The sequence below is a fragment of the Papaver somniferum genome, unplaced genomic scaffold (genome assembly GCF_003573695.1).
Source record: "Papaver somniferum cultivar HN1 unplaced genomic scaffold, ASM357369v1 unplaced-scaffold_0, whole genome shotgun sequence".
In the NCBI taxonomy this organism is placed as follows: Eukaryota; Viridiplantae; Streptophyta; class Magnoliopsida; order Ranunculales; family Papaveraceae; genus Papaver; species Papaver somniferum.
The window spans coordinates 813,644-832,891 of record NW_020618823.1 but is presented as its reverse complement, the minus strand read 5'-3'; the positions used below and the strand labels follow the sequence as shown (position 1 = coordinate 832,891).

The following is a 19,248-nucleotide window of genomic DNA, read 5'->3' as shown; positions in this document are numbered from 1 at the left end:
ATTTTAGTGGAGAAACTATTAATACATATGGAATACAAAAAATAAATAAATTAACTTTTATAGCTCCTTTTCCACATGCCTAATCTTCAACATTACTCGAAGTCTTCGTCACTTCCAAGTACTCCAATGATCCCAAAGGTTGTAAGTTTAGCATCATCGTTGTTGAAAATCCATAGCAATAACAATAAGAAAACAATAGTTCTCAATCATTGTTATACAGTGTCATAGTATCATTACACAGCGTCAAAGTCCAATTGTATCACAACTTCAACAACAATACTATGGTGATATGTAGCACTCCCCCTTAGTCAATACTCCATCTCACATGGAAACCACTCCCCCTTACATAATGATCCGAAAAACATATGTATTTGTAGTGTGAACTACATATTAATTCTCCCCCTTTTTGTCAATAAAATTGGCAAAGGTACAAGAACGAGATCCTAATGAAATTTCCGAAAGAGACATTTCTTGACCAAAAGAAAGCAAAAATATCAACTTGTTCTTTAGATCCAATCATAAAGCCAAAGCTAAATGCATTCATCAAGGAGTTTATAAAGATACAAGATGACCCCATAATATTCCACAGCCGCACTCGCCACAAGGATATGGCAATTAAGCGCACGTTCAAAAGAATTCTCCCCCATTAAATGTCATTCCCGAAAGAACAACAAGGGCGACCTTAATTTCGAAAGAAAAGAAGGATTTCTTTGGACATAACAAATCACATACAAGTATGAATTTGAATCCAAAAAGTTCAATTAAATTAACCACAAGAGAACCCATGATTAATTTAATCGACAAATGCTCAAACATAAGTGAACTTATGGAGACTTAAAAAAAGTACAATTAGATTAATCACAAGAGAACCCATAATTAATCTAATCGAAATAAACAACCAAACTAATCACAAAATTAATCAATTTAATTGGTCATGCTCGACATAATAAAACTTACGGAGCAACAACTAAATAACCAAACAAGATGATTAACTTAGTTGAAAATGCTCGACATAAAGTACCTCACGGAACAACAACATAGCTAATTAAGAATAATCAACTTGGTTGTTTAATGCTCAACATAAGACACTTTACGGAGCCTCACAGTAATACACAAAAATATGGATCAGGGAAGATCGATTACTGCGGAATACTCAAGGATTCATTATATTTTCCATCACTATTTGCACAATGACATACAATAGACATAATCCTTGCAAACAAAAGATTTTAACCTATATTCCATCAAAGATTGACAATATAGTCTTAGCTTTTGTATTTGTCAAAAGTCCATTCATTCTTTCGTCAATACATGCATATCGACGTACGAAAGACTTTACTTTTGACAAGGTATGGGACAATCATAGTTCACGGACGTAAACACACATATCCCATAACAATATTGCAATATATAAAACCATAAATATTAAATTTTCAAAAATCATCTTCCAAACAAATTTAGAATTTAACCAAATAAATCTAAAAACATGAAGATGAAAACGTTGGACATAGCTATGTGAAATCACAGTAATGGCTATTCCAAACTTTAGTTATTCTTCTAATGAAAACAAGGAAATAAAAGATTTACTAGGCAATAAGACCTTTGAAGAATTCTTTATCGTCCCCGAACTCCTTGTCGTCAACAGCCATTGGGACATAAAGTTCATTAAGGTAGGAGTTTATATCAATAAACCTTCTCGGCTGATGTTGTCGAACCAGGGCCTTCTGAATCTCATGAGTCTTATACACAAAAGCCTTTATTTGTTGAATATCCTTTCGCATCTCCTTCAACTCTTCAAGAACACCAGAAAAATTTTGAGAGTTTGAAGGAACGGCTCTTGGATTCCTCACATTCGTTCTTTTTCTTTTCAAGGTAAGAGATAATGGAGATTTTTCTTTTTCCTTCATGATTGATGGCTTAACAATCACATTAACATCTTTTTCATCAGAAGACATCATGCTTGGAGTATCCATAACGTATGGGTTTGTGAGAGGAAATCACATATTGAACTCAACAAGTAGTCTTGAGATAAAAAGAGGTTTTGAGGAAGGAAAAAGGAATGTAGGGTTTCGAAACCTTTAAACAGGTTCGCACACGTCCAACTCACAACCCTATAAAGAGTGGAATTGTCGATAATAACCCTCCTTTGATAGACAGGAAGAACAAAAACTAAGAAAAGAAGAAAAAAACTTTTCCTAAAGCCTGAGAGGTACAAAATCATTGTCTCTTTTGATCAGGCACATGAGACAAGATTTCCAAATCAACACAATCAAGTTGCGTTGCGGTGAACAACAATTTGTCCACCATTTTCCTCTTGAGAGGAATCCTCAGACTTCTGTCTATCAGACCGATTCGACCATACTTTCTTCTCTAATGGTCTTGGTTTATCCTTGGAAACTAACTTCTTAGACGAAGATAAGATCCTACATACCTCAGCAGTCTTCTGAGCAAGTTTAAGCTTCCTTGCTAAATGATTTGATCTTCGTTGAAGTTTGTTGATGTGCCTCAATTGGTGTTTGTACTTGTAACACCTTGAAATTTCATGACCCTTTAGAGAACAATACGAACACGTCAAACTAGGATATAAATCAGGCTTCTGAGATGTGCATGCAGCTAGACACATGGTGGAACCTGAAATATTACAAATAGAGTTTCCAAGAAATGGGTCAATTTTTTCTTCCAGATTAGTTGGATTATCTTCTGAAAGAATATTGAGATTGATGTATGTATTGCTACAGTTATCAAAATCAATATTTTCACCAAGAATTGCAACACTTGATTTCTCGTCTTCATTAGAATCATAGCTGTCAGACATCCATCAAAAGTTGCAGCAAGACCTTTGTTCCCAATGTATTTTCTACGATTTGGACACTCGTTTGCAAAATGACCAAATCCTTTACACTTAAAGCACCGAGGCATATCCTCATCATCAGTCTCATCTGTTTCCCTGTTTTTTAGAGGAATACGATTATGTGGTTTAACTGATGCCTTAGGCTTATCTATGGAGAACCGTTTACTTCTCTTCAACAAAAGATCCCTAAACTGTCTTGTGATCATCGAGATTGACTTGTCAAGATCTTCATCCGATGAATCTGTCTTTGAATGATCATCTTCAGACTTTTTTACTCTTATCAAGTAATTTAGTGTCCTTTTGTGCTTTGAACGCAACATCCTTAGTTTTGGATGGATGTTCGTGATCAAAGATCTTAAGCTTCCCAACCAGCGTATTTCTAGAGAGATTATCAAGGTTATTTCCCTCAACGATGACATGCTTCTTAGAATCGTATCTGGATGGAAGCAATCTGAGAATTTTCATCACAATGTCCTTTTCAGGAATAGTCTTACCCAAGGCAAATGGATGCATTAACAATTTCAGACACTTTGTGATTAAACTCATCAAATGTTTCTTCATCTGCCATACAAAGGTTTTCCCAATCGGAATTAAGGTTTTGAAGCCTAGCTTCCTTTTCACTGGAGTTACCTTCTAATACGGTTTCCAAGATATCCCAAGCTTCTTGCGACTTAGTGAAATTAGTCACATGGTGTTGAAGATTTGGGGTAATGGCCGTCAGAGTTTTTTTTGCAGCAAGTATCTCAGCAGGGCTGTATTCACCAATAGGTTTGGGAACGCTTACATCTCCAACTGCCACAATGGGAGGATCATAGCCATTAACAACATATATCCATAATTGAAAATCACGCGCTTGAAGAAAAGCTCGCATAGCAATTTTCCACCACAAGTAATTAGAGCCATCGAACACTGGTGGTACGTTAATAGAGATAGCACCTCTGTCCATAGAGTCAGATCGCTACAAACACAAAATTGTAAGGTCTTAAACGTGTTTTCCTGCTCTGATACCAATTGAAAAAGTGGGGGTACAACAACCACGTTTAAGACCTTACAACAACCACGTACAACAACCACGTTGATTCTCTACAAGTCTGTGGGGGTACAACAACCACACCCAATATTTCTCTTAGCAATTTGTATGGAAAAACTCCAATATACTTTCTAGAGAATCAACTAGACAGTCAGACTCAATCTAGATAAAAGCATATCAAAGAGTTTATATCTCAATCTCTCGATTTGATCTTTACTTAAGAAAATAGAAATCTGCGAGTCTTTATCTAAGAGAGATAACTTGGATGGTACCAAAGACCAATATCCAAGTGTCAATCAATTTAAATCAACAACCAAAAGGTCGGATATTCTAATTGATTGAACAACGCACAACCTGTGATATTTCAATTATATAAACAAATATAATGCGGAATAGAAATAACACAGACACCAAAATTTTGTTAACGAGGAAACCGCAAATGCAGAAAACCCCGGGACCTAGTCCAGATTGAATACACACTGTATTAAGCCGCTATAGACACTAGCCTACTCCAAATTAACTTCGGTATGCACTGTAGATGAACCCCAATCAATCTCACACTGATCCAAGGTACAGTTACGCTCCTACGCCTCTGATCCCAGCAGGATGCTACGTACTTGATTCCCTTAGATGATCTCACTCACAACTAAGAGTTGCTATGACCCAAAGTCGAAGACTTTATAATAAACAAATCTGTATCACACAGAAAAGTCTACGGTAATAGATAAATCCGTCTCCCACGAATATACCTACGATTTTTGTTACGTCTTTTGATAAATAAAGGTGAACAGGAACCAATCAATAAACCGGTCTTATATTCCCGAAGAACAGCCTAGTATTATTGATCACCTCACAATAATCTTAATCGACGCAGCGAAAAAAGATATTGTGGAATCACAAACGATGAGACAAAGTGTTTGTGATTATTTTTCTATCTTGCCTATCGGAAATATAAAATCTCGAGCCAATTATTACAATCGTACTCGTAACGATAGAAGATGCAAGATCAGATCACACAACTACAAGAAAAGTAGTATCGGTCTGGCTTCACAATCCTAATGAAGTCTTTAAGTCGTTAACCTGGTTTAGAATAAGAAACCAAAGGTTAAAGGAGAATCGACTTTATTTATGCAACTAGTATCACACGTAAGGTGTGGCGATTAGGTTTCTCAGTTGCTAGAGTTCTCCCTTATATAGTTTTCAAATCAGGGTTTGCAATCAATGTTAGCTTGGTAACAAAGCATTCAATATTCACCGTTATATGAAAACCTGATTAGATTCAAGCTAATATTTCTCAACCGTTGGATCGAAAACTTAGCTTGTTACACACAAATGAAATGTCCAATTTTGGGTTTACGAACCATTACCAAACATTAACATTTGTTGGTTCAACAAAAGTTAACCAAATGGTTAGCCATATGATTACTTTCATATCAACCATATTCTTCTTCACCATAACTAGTTCAAATGACTCAAATGAACTAGTTAGAGAGTTGTTCAATTACTTAGATCTTATGTAACTACACAAGACACAATCGAAGCAAAAACAGTTTGATTCACTCGAATCGGTTCATGAACTTTATAGCCACGGTTTGCAAAAGCATCCCTTAGTTTAAATAAACATGAGTTCAAGAACAACCGGTTTTAGATATAACCTGATCAAGTTCGCGGACTGGGTTCGCGGACTTAAGCTCATGGAAGGAGTTCACAAACTCCAGCAGAAATTCTCGGGTCGAGAACTTCCGCCAGTTCGCGGACTTGGCTCACGCCACTTCCATTTCTCTTGATCAACAAAGTTCGCAAACTTTGGTTCAAGGAATAAGGACTTATACATATATGTGTTTCCACAACAATGCTTATATCCTACCAATGGTTATGTAATCTAAACTCTCATTTCCATCATTGAAACATTCTCAGATGACGGATGTAGCCGTTATTCACAAACCATTTTTCGTCGGAGAAATTTTCAAAGTGATTGAAACATAACATGACTTTCGTCACCAGGTAAAGATGAATTCGGCTAAAGCAAAAGCTTACCAACATATATTTCGAGAAATAGATATGCAAGATAAACTCGGCTCGAAATCGCAAATGTGCATAATGAAAATCTATATATCAAAACGACTTTTGTCTCAAGAGTAGGAGATAGAATAGATAGACTTTTGAATGACAGATAAGTTCAAGTCTCCACATACCTTTTAGTCGATGAAGATCCACCAGTTCCTTGAGTAGTCCTTCGTCTTGTATGATGATTTCCATGGAGTACTTGATCTCAAATACATTTTCTATCCTAGTCCGAGACCTTTAGCTATGTAGGCTAGAAATCAAGACTAGTTTTGATCACTAACATTGACAAACATGCTTGAGATAGCAACGCATGCGAGTTCGACTGAGCAATGCTCTAACAGAAACTTTTGGTGGAGATTCTTTAGATCTAAACTTCTAAAACTTTCAATGATTTCTAATGAAAAGGTGATAAACTATGAAGAATCCAAAACATGTTATTACATAAATTCACCAACAGGGTATATCATTGCGAGCTGATTTCTAGCGCCAAAATGTAGTTGTGAGAAATCTCACAACCACACCCTAGATAAAATGTATAGAACAATCTAAGTAATCTTCATAAGAATCACAAGAACATTCATTAAGATCTTTAAGTTGGATACAAAGAGATGAAGATACCCTAACTTGCTCTCCAAATAAAATTTCTCTCTCCTAAATATTTTGTCTAAGATCTCAAAAATATCTCTCCTCTATACAAGGTCGCTCGGCTCCTTATATAAGAGTTTACATAGTGGATGACAGCTAATAAAGCCCTTATTTTCGGATATGGCGTGTGTCATTAACGCACGCTTATATTGAATCTTCTCGCACGCTTACATTGAATCTTCTCGCACGTACTCTTAATACCACATAGCTCTTCACACTTTCCTCGTGACTGAGCTGACGTCATCTGATGCGTCATTCCGGATATGATGTATGCGATGGCCTTCGCTCAGTCTTGATGGTCATTACTTCGCATATCTGATAGGCGTGCGGTATTTTACTCCTAGAATCAATTGCTATGGTATCTCTAACAATAAAATATATGATTGAAGATTGTGGTACTGGAAATGATATTCCAGTTCCATTAACCAATATTTCAAGTGAGATTTTAGAGATTGTTCTTGCATTTCTTGAGAAACATGCTAGTGAGGAAGAAGATAGAGATGAAGATGAGAACCAAGAACTGAAAAAGTGGGGATGAAGAATTTGCTGAGGAGTTGAAAAAGGACCACTACACCCTTTTTGAGTTGATTCGTGCTGCTGATTACTTGAATGCTAAGTGTTTATTGGATGTAAGTTGCCAAGCCTGTGCTGATTTGATCAAACATTTTCCACCAGAAAAGATTAGCAAGATTTTCAATATCAAGAATGATTTTACCCCTAAAGAAGAAGCAGAAGTTAGAAGAGAGAATGCTTGGGATTTTGAGTAGTGATCCTTTAGAAGCAAGAATCGAGGGTTTCTTTGTTAATCTGTCAATTGTTTCAAGAAATTGATAAATCCGTATGAGATTTTGGATTTTAATAGGACATTTTGTAGTGAGAACAATTTTTTTCTTGATTGAAATTATCCTATAATTTCAGTAATTAGTAGAGATTTAGGGACTTCTAGAGTACTATTTCAGATTTATTAGGGCAATTCCGGTGGGAATGAACAAACAAATTATTTTGTTCAGACAGGTGGATGGACAAACTAGATTTTCCACTATGGTAAAGCATTGGGCGTTAGACTAATAGGCGCGCGAGCCAGATTAAAACGCCGGCGTCAGTAGATCCAACGTAGGCGTCGGGAGGACAAACGCTGGCGACGGAAGAACCAACGCGACGTCCGAAGATAAAGCGCCGGCGTTTTTGCCACAAACGCCAACGAGTAGTTTTTTAAAATTCAAATTTCACTTTTTACCTCTATAAATTACCACCATCTTCAAACAATTCACTCACACCAAAATTCACTTGAATTTTCTCTTCTAAAAATGGCTGAAAAGGCGATCACACTTTTTTGCGATACAAAACTTGAAGCTAGTGTTTCTAAGATATGTGGGAGTTTTAAAAAGATTGAAAATTGTAAAAGGGAAGTGCAAGTTTTAGAAGTTTCTGCAAGAAAATGTTCCGCTAAAAGGCAAAGAAGAGCCCCAGTTTTGAAAGTTAACAACAAAAAATTCAAAAACAAAGGTGAAACTGTCAAAGAGCGCGTTGAATGGAAAATACGTCAAATGAAGATAAACAGGAGGCCAAAACTTGTACTTGATTTTTATTGAAGTTTTTATTATTGTTTAAGTTTATATCTTGTAAAAGAATTGGCAGTAATATCAATGAATGAAAATGTATGTTTATATTTTAAAATAAATTTCCACTTTAGATTAAGTGAAATTTATTACAATTTATTAAACTTGCAAATAACATCAAACTACATTTTAATAAACCACAACAAAAATATCAAGCTACATCAAATCCATCGAAATTCTCTCTGTAAAGCTCATAGAATTCAAAATGCCTAAACTTTCTCCCGCTTTCTTCGGTAAACTTGGTATGAGCGATGGTTTCTAGTTCTTCGTTGGATAATCCATAATTTCTACGATGAACCATCCACAATACTTCCGTATAATGTTTGACTTCATTAGTGATGAATGCAATTCTTAGTTCTAGGCTCTTACTGTTTCTTATGGCTTCGTTCTGCGATGCTACAAAATGTCCCAATACTCTTTCCCATAAATTGTCATTGTTCATTGGTCTCACCGTACGATGTAACCAACATCGAACAAGAGCAACATCTTATTCCATTGTAAATTCCGGCAGCGACATTCGAGTGCAGTAACAATGTGCTTGAGATGGACCATCTTTCAGAATTCTGAAACACGCTTCGTAACGAAAAGGCTTACCGTGAGCTTCCTCCCAATTATCAAGAGCTGTTTGGATCACTTCATCTTCAGTTACACCGCTGAACTTTTCTCGATCAATTTCTATTACCAGAGCAAGAAATGGCCGGACTGCAAGCCCAATAGAATGAAACCGAGCACACAATCGACGAGCATCTCGGTTTCCTGGGTTTCCCGTCAATCAGACGAACATTGAAAAAACGTTCTCCCAAAAAGAACTGTCATGAGAAATAATAACACCAGTGATTAACCTATGAAAGAAATATGCTTTGCATAGAGTTATATCCTCTTCTTGAGTAAACTTGGGACCACGATTTCTAACAGACATTTAAGGAGGAGAGATGTACGAAAAAAGAAGAAGAAGAAGATGTGATTTTGGAGATTGGAGGAATGAAATTTATAGGTCCAGAAAGAAAAGCTCAGGTATTTGCAATGTCAAGATCCCAATTGTCCAGATGAACCACATATGATAGATGATGCTATGAAGATTAAAAAACAAGAAGAAGAAAAGATTGCAACACTGTGCAAAAACTTCAAACTTAAAGCCAAATTGAAGGAGTTATTACACTGCAATCATTGTGGATATGGAGATCACGAATACAAACATTGTCCACAGAGAATCAGTTCATGCTCAAAGCCCGGTTGCAGGACTTTTATGCATTTGCGGACTTCTTTTGAAGAAGACACATATGGAAGGCGTATCTTGGAATGTCCCAGATGTTCTTTGGTGGAGTGGGCTGATTGAAGTTGTAGGACAGATCGATTCACTATGGTATTATGTTATTTAATTTGTTGTTTATTCTGTGTTATTACGATTATCTAAAACCATCAATATCAAGTAATTTAAAATTTTCTTCGATTAAACATTGCACCATCAATTTCATAAATAAAAATATATTGCATTGAACAACCACACCATACATGAGAATAAAAGAAATACATCATATTAAAACAACTACTACATAGGCGGCGTCAGTTCTCGGCGGGTGGTGGAATTCCTAGGGCGATGTAGGGATCGTATCTGTTGAGCACCCTAAGAATGTTGAAACAAGCATGGAAGTCGAAAGGACGATCGCAGTGAGATGCTTGCCACATTGCTAGAGTTCTGGGAAACACTTCATGTTCGGCTTCACTGTTGAGATTATTTTGGTGATTCTCCATTAGTTGGGCGACAAACTCCAATACATTCATACTAATTACACTGAAACGATGCTGCAATCCGTGAGAATCACGCCCATGGATGTTCCCAGTTTCAGAGGTGAACATTCTGTAAACTTTCTCCCAGAAAGTCAACGTCGAATCGGCTACATTACTCATGACAACATCTTGTGTGTGAGAAACAAAGGCTCTACAAATAGCTAAATCCTCTTGTTCAGTGAATCTAGAGTTGTCGCCCAAACAACACAAACTCTGGGAGGCATTTTTGTAGATGATTTGAGAGTGAAGAATGTGTTAATTTAGAGTTGAAATGAGGAGTATTTATAGAATTCAATAAATGTAGTCGTTGGATCGAAGGGTTTTGCAGCCGTTCAGATTGAGTTGTTGGCGCAATAGAGTCAGACGCTGGCGATTCTAATACGGACGCGGGCGTTCTAACTAAGGACGCGCGTTGGTTATAAAAACGCTGTCGTTTTTTCTTCTGACGCCAGCGTTTGTAGAGATGTCGCCCGTCCTTGACACAGACGCGCGCCAGATGTTCCGACTCGATGTTCAAATCAACAGATTTGTTGATTTGAACATCCATTTTTCATGTTTGTTCATTCTATAGTGGGAGCAAAATGAGCAAACTCTGAGTTTGTTCATCCCATAGGAACTACTCTTAGTACTAATGCTTAATGGAGTTATCTCCTTGGTTAATTTCTGAATTTTGATAGAGATCTCTAATGTTATGTGTTTGCTTATTAAATTTGATCTTGAAATGGTTTTATTCAGTTTTTAGGTATTTTCTTGACTTGCCATCACTCCGGACTACCTTACCTTGGCATGGTCGTAATAAACAAGTCTGTTGCCTGTTGGATTCAATAAATAACTTCATATGCATATAACATTTATTTTCTGACATAGAAAATACAAATAGAATGTCACCTATTTGCTTTTCCTGCACCATCAAAGCATACATACATACATTTATTTATGCAACTTTTGTTCTATATCAGCAGAGACAGAAATAGTACTCTGTATTCTCATACTTAATACTTAATGTCATCAATGGCATCTTCTTCAAACCCATCTTCACAATCAACTGCTTCTTCTGATGTTTCAATGGAGTTTTCTCTAATACCTCCTCATAGATCTTCATACCTTTCTCCAGAACTAAAGGTTTTGGATGATCAAGTCTTTGAACAAATCCCTCAAATCCCTCATTTTCTTCCACTTTCAAACTTCAGTGAGAAAATCAAACAAGGAATCAAACTAGGGTTAGATTTATCCTTTGTTCGGTTTGTTCAGAAACTTCAAAACTCTGATGATCCATCAATCTTTCTTGATCAGCTAGAGAATCACACAACAGAGTTGGATGATTTTGAACATATGGGTTATGAAGTCACCAAACTTAGAGTGAGATTGAATGTTTTGAGAGAAAAGGCCGAACAAGATTTATTACTGAGACTTCAAATTGATGAATTAGAGGAAGAAGCTACGGAGAAAGCTGCAAAAGCTAAAATTGAAGAAATTCGTGTAGTGGAGATGGAAAAGGTGAAGCTTATGGAAGATGCAACTAGGAATTCAATTGAGTTCAAGAAATCTTCAAAAATAATCAAGTAATGACTTCGATTAATTCCTAAGTGTGTTGTATTGAAATATCTTTATTCATTTTGCAATCTATATCTTGTTGCATTCCCTAGCCTAGGTAATAACCACCGGCCGGAGAATGATTTATGTAACCGGAGCAAACAAAATTGGATGACCTGAAAAGAGAGTAATGATGGTATGCCGAATGCCTTGTGAACTATTTGCCATTTTGGTTTCAACTTTGTAGCTAGTACTATTTGGAATTCAGTAAGATTTATAAAACAGAGAAATTATGGGTCTATTACTTTGAAATATTTTTTGGTCTCAACTCTCAAGTGACATTGGCCAGTCGGAGTTGTTGGATACTAGACGATCAATTGTTTAAGTTTTGTCTGTAAGACGCTGCACGGAAAATTATAGGGAATCTGTGCACCACCACGCTTGAGCTGGAGCAAGGCAATTGCCAACCGGCTGTCGAAGCCTCGCCTCTTTAGGTACTTTCAATCTTTCAGAAAAATGCTAGTAGTTTTAGTCTTGCAGATTCCACTCTTACCACCAACCGTGAGCAATCGTTGACCAAACGCTAGTTTTGACCTCGAATTTCAGGCTAATTTTGTAGGACAGATAGAGTAGAGATGAGATTTAACATAAATTTCAGTGAAGGACATGACCTGGTTAAGAGCATTTGTAGAGATGAGTTTTGAAGTTACTTAGAGGCAGTACATGCATAGTAGTTGCTAACTAGACATATCATTGAAGATGATTGTGCTGATAATGCTATTCCTATAAGAATATGTTTAAGAGTAGTCTCCTTAATTTTCTCCTTCATTGTCGCTGATGTCAACGATTTCAACAACGCTGCCAATCTCCAGAATGTGGGAACTTGATGCTCTTACACCATTTTGTTGTTTGAATAAAACTAGATCGTCGACAGGAGGCGAGTCTGCCAGAAAATGGACAATGTCAAACATCTAACCATGGTATGCACTTACATGAACACAAAGAGAAACAAAGCACATTGCGCGAAAGCCATTCAAACAGAAAACTAGTTAAAAAGGATATAAATTATACCTCCTGAGAAGCGTGCACCGTCAAAATTTACTTGCAATGAAGAAGAAGGTTTGCAACTGGCAGGTGTAAAAGTAGAAATTGGACTCGTTTCAGTTCTTTTCAAGTGCGCCTCATTAGCTGCATAGACTCTGCCATCCATATCCCTGCAAGTTACTGCATTTGGCAAGGCTCTCAATGTTGCATTTTCTTCTTCCACTTTTAAAAGCCGCGCCTCCAACTCCGCAAACGTCTCTATTTCTTTAGCTTCCATCTTCTTAATTGCCTCCTCCAAGTGACAAATTCTTCCCTGCGCAGTCGCCTCACTATCAAATAAAACAATTCCTTCTTCTATCAACCCCTTGATTTGCTCTTCCATTCCAGTGCATTTGGTCCTATATCCTTCACGCTCTTGATCAAAACCATTGGTCACCGCCAGCAGCTTCTCCAATTCCATTTCCTTTTCGTTCCAGCTCTGCAGACAAACCTTCACACTTGATTTTGTAACCTTCCAATTTTTTTCCCAACTCGATTTCATGATTCAACGAGACGGTTCCTTGAATTTCCATTCCCATACACTTCATTTTCAGATCTTCAATTTCCACTGCATTTCTTTTCTTCCCCAACTTCAAATCCTCAACCTCTCCATTGATTTGCACACATTCCTTCTGTCTTTCACTCGTCTCCTTCTCTAGAACCGCAATCTTGGCTTTCAACTGATTACATCTCATCTTAACTAAGTCCCCCTGAACCTTCAATTCTAGACACTCATTGTTTAGACATTCAATTTCACCATTTGCTCTTTCATTCTCATATTTCAATTTCACCATTTCACCATTTGCTCTTTCATTCTTCACAACACTCCAGATACTTGTTTTGCAGCTCATGATTTTGGTTTCTTAGAACCAAACAAGCTAACTTCCAGTGTTCAGCTTCTTTTTGTGCCCTTGTTATCTCATTACCTCTACCCATTTCTAACAAGCAGTTTCTCAGGGGTTTTACAAAAAAAACTTTGCAAAAACTAAATGATAACCGAAGGTAAAAGCTTACTCGGTACCTAAACAGAGATGAACTGAAGATTTCTCAATTGCAAAAAAAAGCAAGAGAGCAAGAAGAGGAGACATGGGATGACAGAACTAGGCGATAAAATACTGTTGTACTCTTCTTACAAACTGAGCAGAATTATGTTCTTTACGTATATATCCCTGTGTAGGTTGTGTTTAGTGCGGTAGTGGGAGGATAGAGTGTGTCATTTTTATCTGTCAGTAACTGCTATATTTGTGCAACAAGTAACTTTGGGTCGGTGGAAACAAAGAAATATTCATGTAAATTTTCTTCATGTCTCCATCGGACTGGTGCAAGGCCAAAACTCATTTACCAAGACGCACCCAAATAAGCATTCTTTTATAGCTTTTTTTTTAGCACAAGTAAAGTTGTTGGCAGTTGGCACCACAATCAACATGAAGATGCGCTCATCAATCCAGCATTGTCACCTAGCTACGTCACTCTTTTAAGTAATTCTTGCTTGGTCTGGCAAATTTCATTAAAATGGGTGATTATGGTAAATGCCTAGCTAAATGATAGTCCTCAATGAGTTTACCATAACTCCATCTTTTAAGTAATTTTTGCTTGATCAAGACATAGTGATTATGATTTAATCCTTGCTAAATGTAGTGTGTTGTATTATAATTTGTTTATCTAATCAAACTATCTTCATTGTCTTTGTTTTTGTTGGTGTCTGATATATTTTTTTGTGAATTTCTTGTTACATTTTTGTCTAGCTAAAGAATCACCGGAGATGGTTGGTGAAAGTGATAAATTTGGCCAGACCAAGAAAATTCAAGGACCTGGAAAGTGATAAATTTGGTCATCCTCATCACTAACATCAAAAGATTTAGCAAAAATGAAGAATTTGAAGATTCAAGAAAAAACTGAACAAGTTAGGGAAAAAACTGAGCCATGTGGATGAACAAACTGCATTCTTCATTATGGGAAACAAGGCAAAATGAAAAAATGTGATGTTTTAGGGTCCCACTAGTGATTTTGTTAATATAAACTAATAAAAGTTGGGTTCCACTAATTATTTTACTAATATAAACTAGATTTTGTGCCCGTGATACGCACCGGGCGGACCCGAAAGTCATCCACCATCATTTTTTTTCTTCTTTTTTTAACTATTTTTGGTTTGGTGTGATGTGGCTTCTCCTCGCCCCGTCGTACATTTCTGATTTGGTGTGGCTCGCTTCGCCTCGCACTCGTCCTGATGCATTTGCATTTTTGATTTGATATGGTTCAGCTTCACCACGCGCCCATCCCGATGCATTTTTACCGAGTATAACACAATGTTTCGAGGCACGGAAGCTGATATGGCAGCTCCAACAGAAGATCTTGTCTCTTAAGGGGTTGACATATCATCCAGAGAGATTGCTGAACGTTCAATGCTATTAGAGACGAATACCTATCAAGCTCTACCAAGTATGACGAAATAAAGATGCATAAATTGGAATGACGTCCTCTAAATGTGGTTTCGCAAACTGTTTTCTGGTCTGGATAGAGATTTATATATCCATTTCAGTAAACACAAAGAAAACATAGAATATTTGTCGAAGTGATGACACTCTGAGACCTTGACATCAGGTTTCTCTTCAACGGCTACTGCAAATGTCACCGGAGGGTTGCCGTTATCAGTGCTGCATTTACAAATATAGAAAAATTTCAAGAAACATAATTTAGAGTACTTGAAAAACCGGACACCTATCAGCAGGAAACTACAGGAAGTGTTAGCATCAGTAAATTGATTTATGAACTATAAAATTTAGAATTTAGAATCCGTTTTATAATTGTATGAGACAGCTTATTACCTGTGCAGTAGAAGCATTCCACGCACTTCATCTTCAGTCCTAGTAAAATAACGAACAGATGAATTACCAAAATAGGTGTTAAAAGTGAAAGTCAAGGAGAATGTTCTTACGGCATCTCAGCATGATGGTTTGTATGTCCTCCCAAGTATAAAACTATGACCTGGCAGCAGCTCACTGACACTGAAGATGGTCAAATATTCACATGGAAATCGTTTCTTGTTTGAAGCCTGAGCTCTGCTGCATTCCAAATATGTAGGGGATGTGTAATGTTGCTAACTGTGTGTCGCCTGAGCAGGGCACTTGCTAAACCTACTTGGCCTCTAATTTCAGTCTAGATAGTTTTTGGAGGAAATATAGAGATCAGTTTCAGATAATCGAATAAGGACATGACTTGGTTAAGAGCATTTTAATTTTTTTGGGCCATTAAAATGTTTTCAAATTGACCAAATGTGTAATTAAGCAAGGCTGCTTTACTTTTTTTTTAAAGTTTAAGTAGCTAACGAACGAATCATTTTGGACGCCCCCCCGTTCTCTGTTATGCTTGGTATAAAAAAAGCAAGCTAAATGTGCAGTGCAGAACCTAAAACATCAAAAGGAAAAAAAAAAGAAAAGGAAAAAAAAAATGAACCTGACGTGAATCGAACACGCAACCTTCTGATCTGGAGTCAGACGCGCTACCATTGCGCCACAGATCCTGTTGTGCTTTCTCCTGTAAGAAACCAATATCGACCACTCCGTCATTACATCAAAGATATTTTGACAAGACTTGCAAACAATCAAAGGGAGATGGGACACACGAGGAGTTGCGCAAGCATTATAGTCTAATGGAGATATTATCTTTACATTAAGAAGCAGCTCAAGTAGAGTCTTGCTTACACTATCTTAGAGCCTCCCCAAGGTCGATGCACGACTGGAGACCCATTTCCTTTTAAGTGGCTTACCTATAGGTACAAGTTGTGAGTTGCTGAGTGCTCTGCTACTCATTACCGTGTATCCTTTTTTGGTAAAACAAGAACCACAACCAATTAAAATTAGGGAAAGTTTGGGAATGAGAAAATGCTCCAATACAAGGTGCAATGTTGAAAATCTGCCTCAACGTTAAAAATAGTTAGAAAATTGTCCAATTCTGTTAGTATTAACATCCAAGTATCCAATCCAGTTAAGTCACATGTGCAAGGATACCATCACCACCACTAAAATCGCCTCGCCACCACCTGAACCTTAAACACCGAACCCTAAACCTTGAATCCTGAAGTTTGAACCCTTAACGCTGAATTCTGAAGGGTGTATTTGTCCTTTTTTTCACGTGTGTTGGCTCACACATGTGACTTAATTGGATTTTTGACGGAATGGGACATTTTTCAAAAATTTTAAATGTTGGGGGAGATTTCTAACGTTGCACCCTGTGTATGGGGGCATTTTCCCAACTTTTCCTTAAAATTACACGTTAGGTTTGAAAATTTTGATTCCTCACATATTTAACGGCCAAGGTTTGACAGTGCTCATGCCCTTTTTTTTTTTTAGACAAAATATGCAAGTTGTTGCAAGACAACACCACATTGAACAAAACAAAGAAAATCCAGCTGGGTTCGCCATGGACTTTCTCATACTCCAAAATTAAAACAATTTTGATTCCAAAATTAAAACAAAGAAAATCCAGCTGGGTTCGCCATGGACGTATAACAATACCTAATTATTAGGATTAATTCTGGATATTTTGAATTAATATTTCCAACATCCTTCCATAATTCAAAATATCTTCATAACGACCATCTATCTTCATAATTCAAAATATCTTCATAACGACCATCTATCTTCATAACGACCATCTATCTTCATAACGATCATCTTCAAAATTTGCAACACCTTTAATAACTTATTACCATCATCATCATCATAAATCAGCAACATCTTTAATTTGTTGTTGCTATCATCATCATCACCATCACCATCATCATCGTCATCATAAAATCATCGTCTTCACGATCTTCATCATCAATTCATCATCATTATTATTATTAGCAGATCAGCATCCGACATCATTTCAATTAACCTAAAACATCATGCAAATTAAATATTTGCACCTTCATACACTTTTTTTGTTTTCTTTCCAAGCAGAATTATAAACACCTGCAAGACAGAAAAATCAAACTCCTTTTTGTTGAACAAAGAAAAAATATTTTCTTCATAACAATCTTGCACCACCAAATCATTCATAGAATCATTTTTTTCACCAGAAGTTTCTTCATCATAACAAATTTTCTTCTTCACTCACAAACTAAACAAACATTAATAAACAGAAACAGTTCTTTTTAAAACATTTTTTCTTAATAACTCTCTCTCAAACCACCTCTTTGTCCCAGCTCTAAGATACCAAGGTCGATAGGCTCTAAGATAGGCTCTAAGATACCATGTGGATTTTCCTAACATAGCACATAGAGGAGTGAGAGAGATTGAAACACTTAGAAAAATAAGAATCTACATTGCTAAAACTTCAGTATATTTTTATTGACATGAAAATGGCCTTAAATAGCCTTTACATACGTTTAAGACACTAACCACTAATTAACCCACTAACAATTAATTTCTAAACTTTAGCTCCCATTTCTTATATTAAATCACGTTCAACATTACCTAAATAAAAGGAAATATTGTATAATAAGTCTCTCATAATCACACGTATAACGATACCTGATTATTAGGATTAATTCTGGATATTTTGAATTAATATTTCCAACGGCCAATTATCTCTCTAACTTTATAAACACTAAATTATTTTAATTTCCAATGTTTTGATTATGGTCTGTATACAAACCAAAGAAAAGAATAGTCCAAGATCTTCAGATGATTCACAATCCAAACACTAAATATAAGGATTCAAATTGCAGAAGAATACATACCCGATGAATTAGAAATGATGATATCATGTTCCCAAATAACTACACAAAGTCTTCTTTTGAACTGAAACTAAAGAGGAGAGCACAATGTCATAATCTGATAAGAAGATGTAACTGAATTAAGAGATTGAAAGTATTATTGAAGGTTAATACCTGAAGTTACTCATCACCAACAACGTAGTCTTAGGAGGTAAAAGGCCAGTCATCTTGATCTGAAGTTGCTATCTTAAGAAGAAGTTTCAGTACTTGTTACCCCTGTATCTGATTTTGATCAGTCTGGTGGTGGTGGATCTTCATTTGTTTTTAGTGTAACAGAGGAAGGTGGTTCTTCTAAGCCAAAACCACAAAGGAAAAGGAAAAAAGGGAAAACAGTAACAGCAAGAAAGAAAACAAGGAAATACTACCATTCAAGCAGCAGCATCACATCATCACTGGTTCATCTAACAAGCCATGAGGGTGATATTTTCGAATTGGTAGTATCAGGTGCTTTGTTATCTCGAACAATCAAACATTTGATCGAAGATGGCTGTGATGGAAATGATCAGATTCCAATTCCATTAACTAATATTTCAACTGAGATTTTGAAGAAAGTGGTTGAGTTTCTAGAGAAACATGGTGAGAAAGAAGATAGAGATGAGGATGAGGAAAAAGAACTGATTCAATGGGATGAGAAATTTGTTGCGGGTTTTAAAGATGAAGGGAATACACTTTTTGATATGATTCGTGCTGCTGATTATTTGGATGTCAAGTGTTTAATGGATGTAACTTGTCAAGCCTGTGCTGATATGATCAAAGGGAAGTCACCTGAATGGATTAGAAAGTATTTCAATATCAAGAATGATTTTAGTCCTGATGAAGAAGCAGAAGTTAGAAGAGAGAATCAGTTGGCTTTTGAGTAGTGATCTCCTTA

The 19,248-nt window shown here is 36.5% G+C and overlaps 3 protein-coding genes and 1 non-coding gene across 4 annotated transcripts; 3 read left to right on the top strand and 1 right to left on the bottom strand.

The window, feature by feature from the left end:
- Nucleotides 1-6,972: 6,972 nt before the first annotated feature.
- Nucleotides 6,973-7,360, top strand: LOC113325856 (SKP1-like protein 1B). The gene is made up of 2 exons (XM_026573724.1): nucleotides 6,973-7,121; nucleotides 7,228-7,360. The coding sequence occupies exons 1-2, from the start codon at nucleotides 6,973-6,975 to the stop codon at nucleotides 7,358-7,360; spliced, it is 282 nt and encodes a 93-aa protein (XP_026429509.1).
- Nucleotides 7,361-11,011: 3,651 nt separating this feature from the next.
- LOC113325855 (DUF724 domain-containing protein 5-like) lies at nucleotides 11,012-11,566 on the top strand. Its single transcript, XM_026573723.1, has one exon. The coding sequence runs from the start codon at nucleotides 11,012-11,014 to the stop codon at nucleotides 11,564-11,566; it is 555 nt and encodes a 184-aa protein (XP_026429508.1).
- Nucleotides 11,567-14,483: 2,917 nt separating this feature from the next.
- LOC113325854 (SKP1-like protein 11) lies at nucleotides 14,484-19,237 on the top strand. The gene is made up of 2 exons (XM_026573722.1): nucleotides 14,484-14,519; nucleotides 18,614-19,237. Exons 1-2 carry the CDS (start codon nucleotides 14,484-14,486, stop codon nucleotides 19,235-19,237), a joined length of 660 nt encoding a protein of 219 aa, XP_026429507.1.
- Nucleotides 16,065-16,136, bottom strand: TRNAW-CCA. Its single transcript has one exon. It is a non-coding gene; the product is annotated as a tRNA-Trp (tRNA).
- Nucleotides 19,238-19,248: the final 11 nt, after the last annotated feature.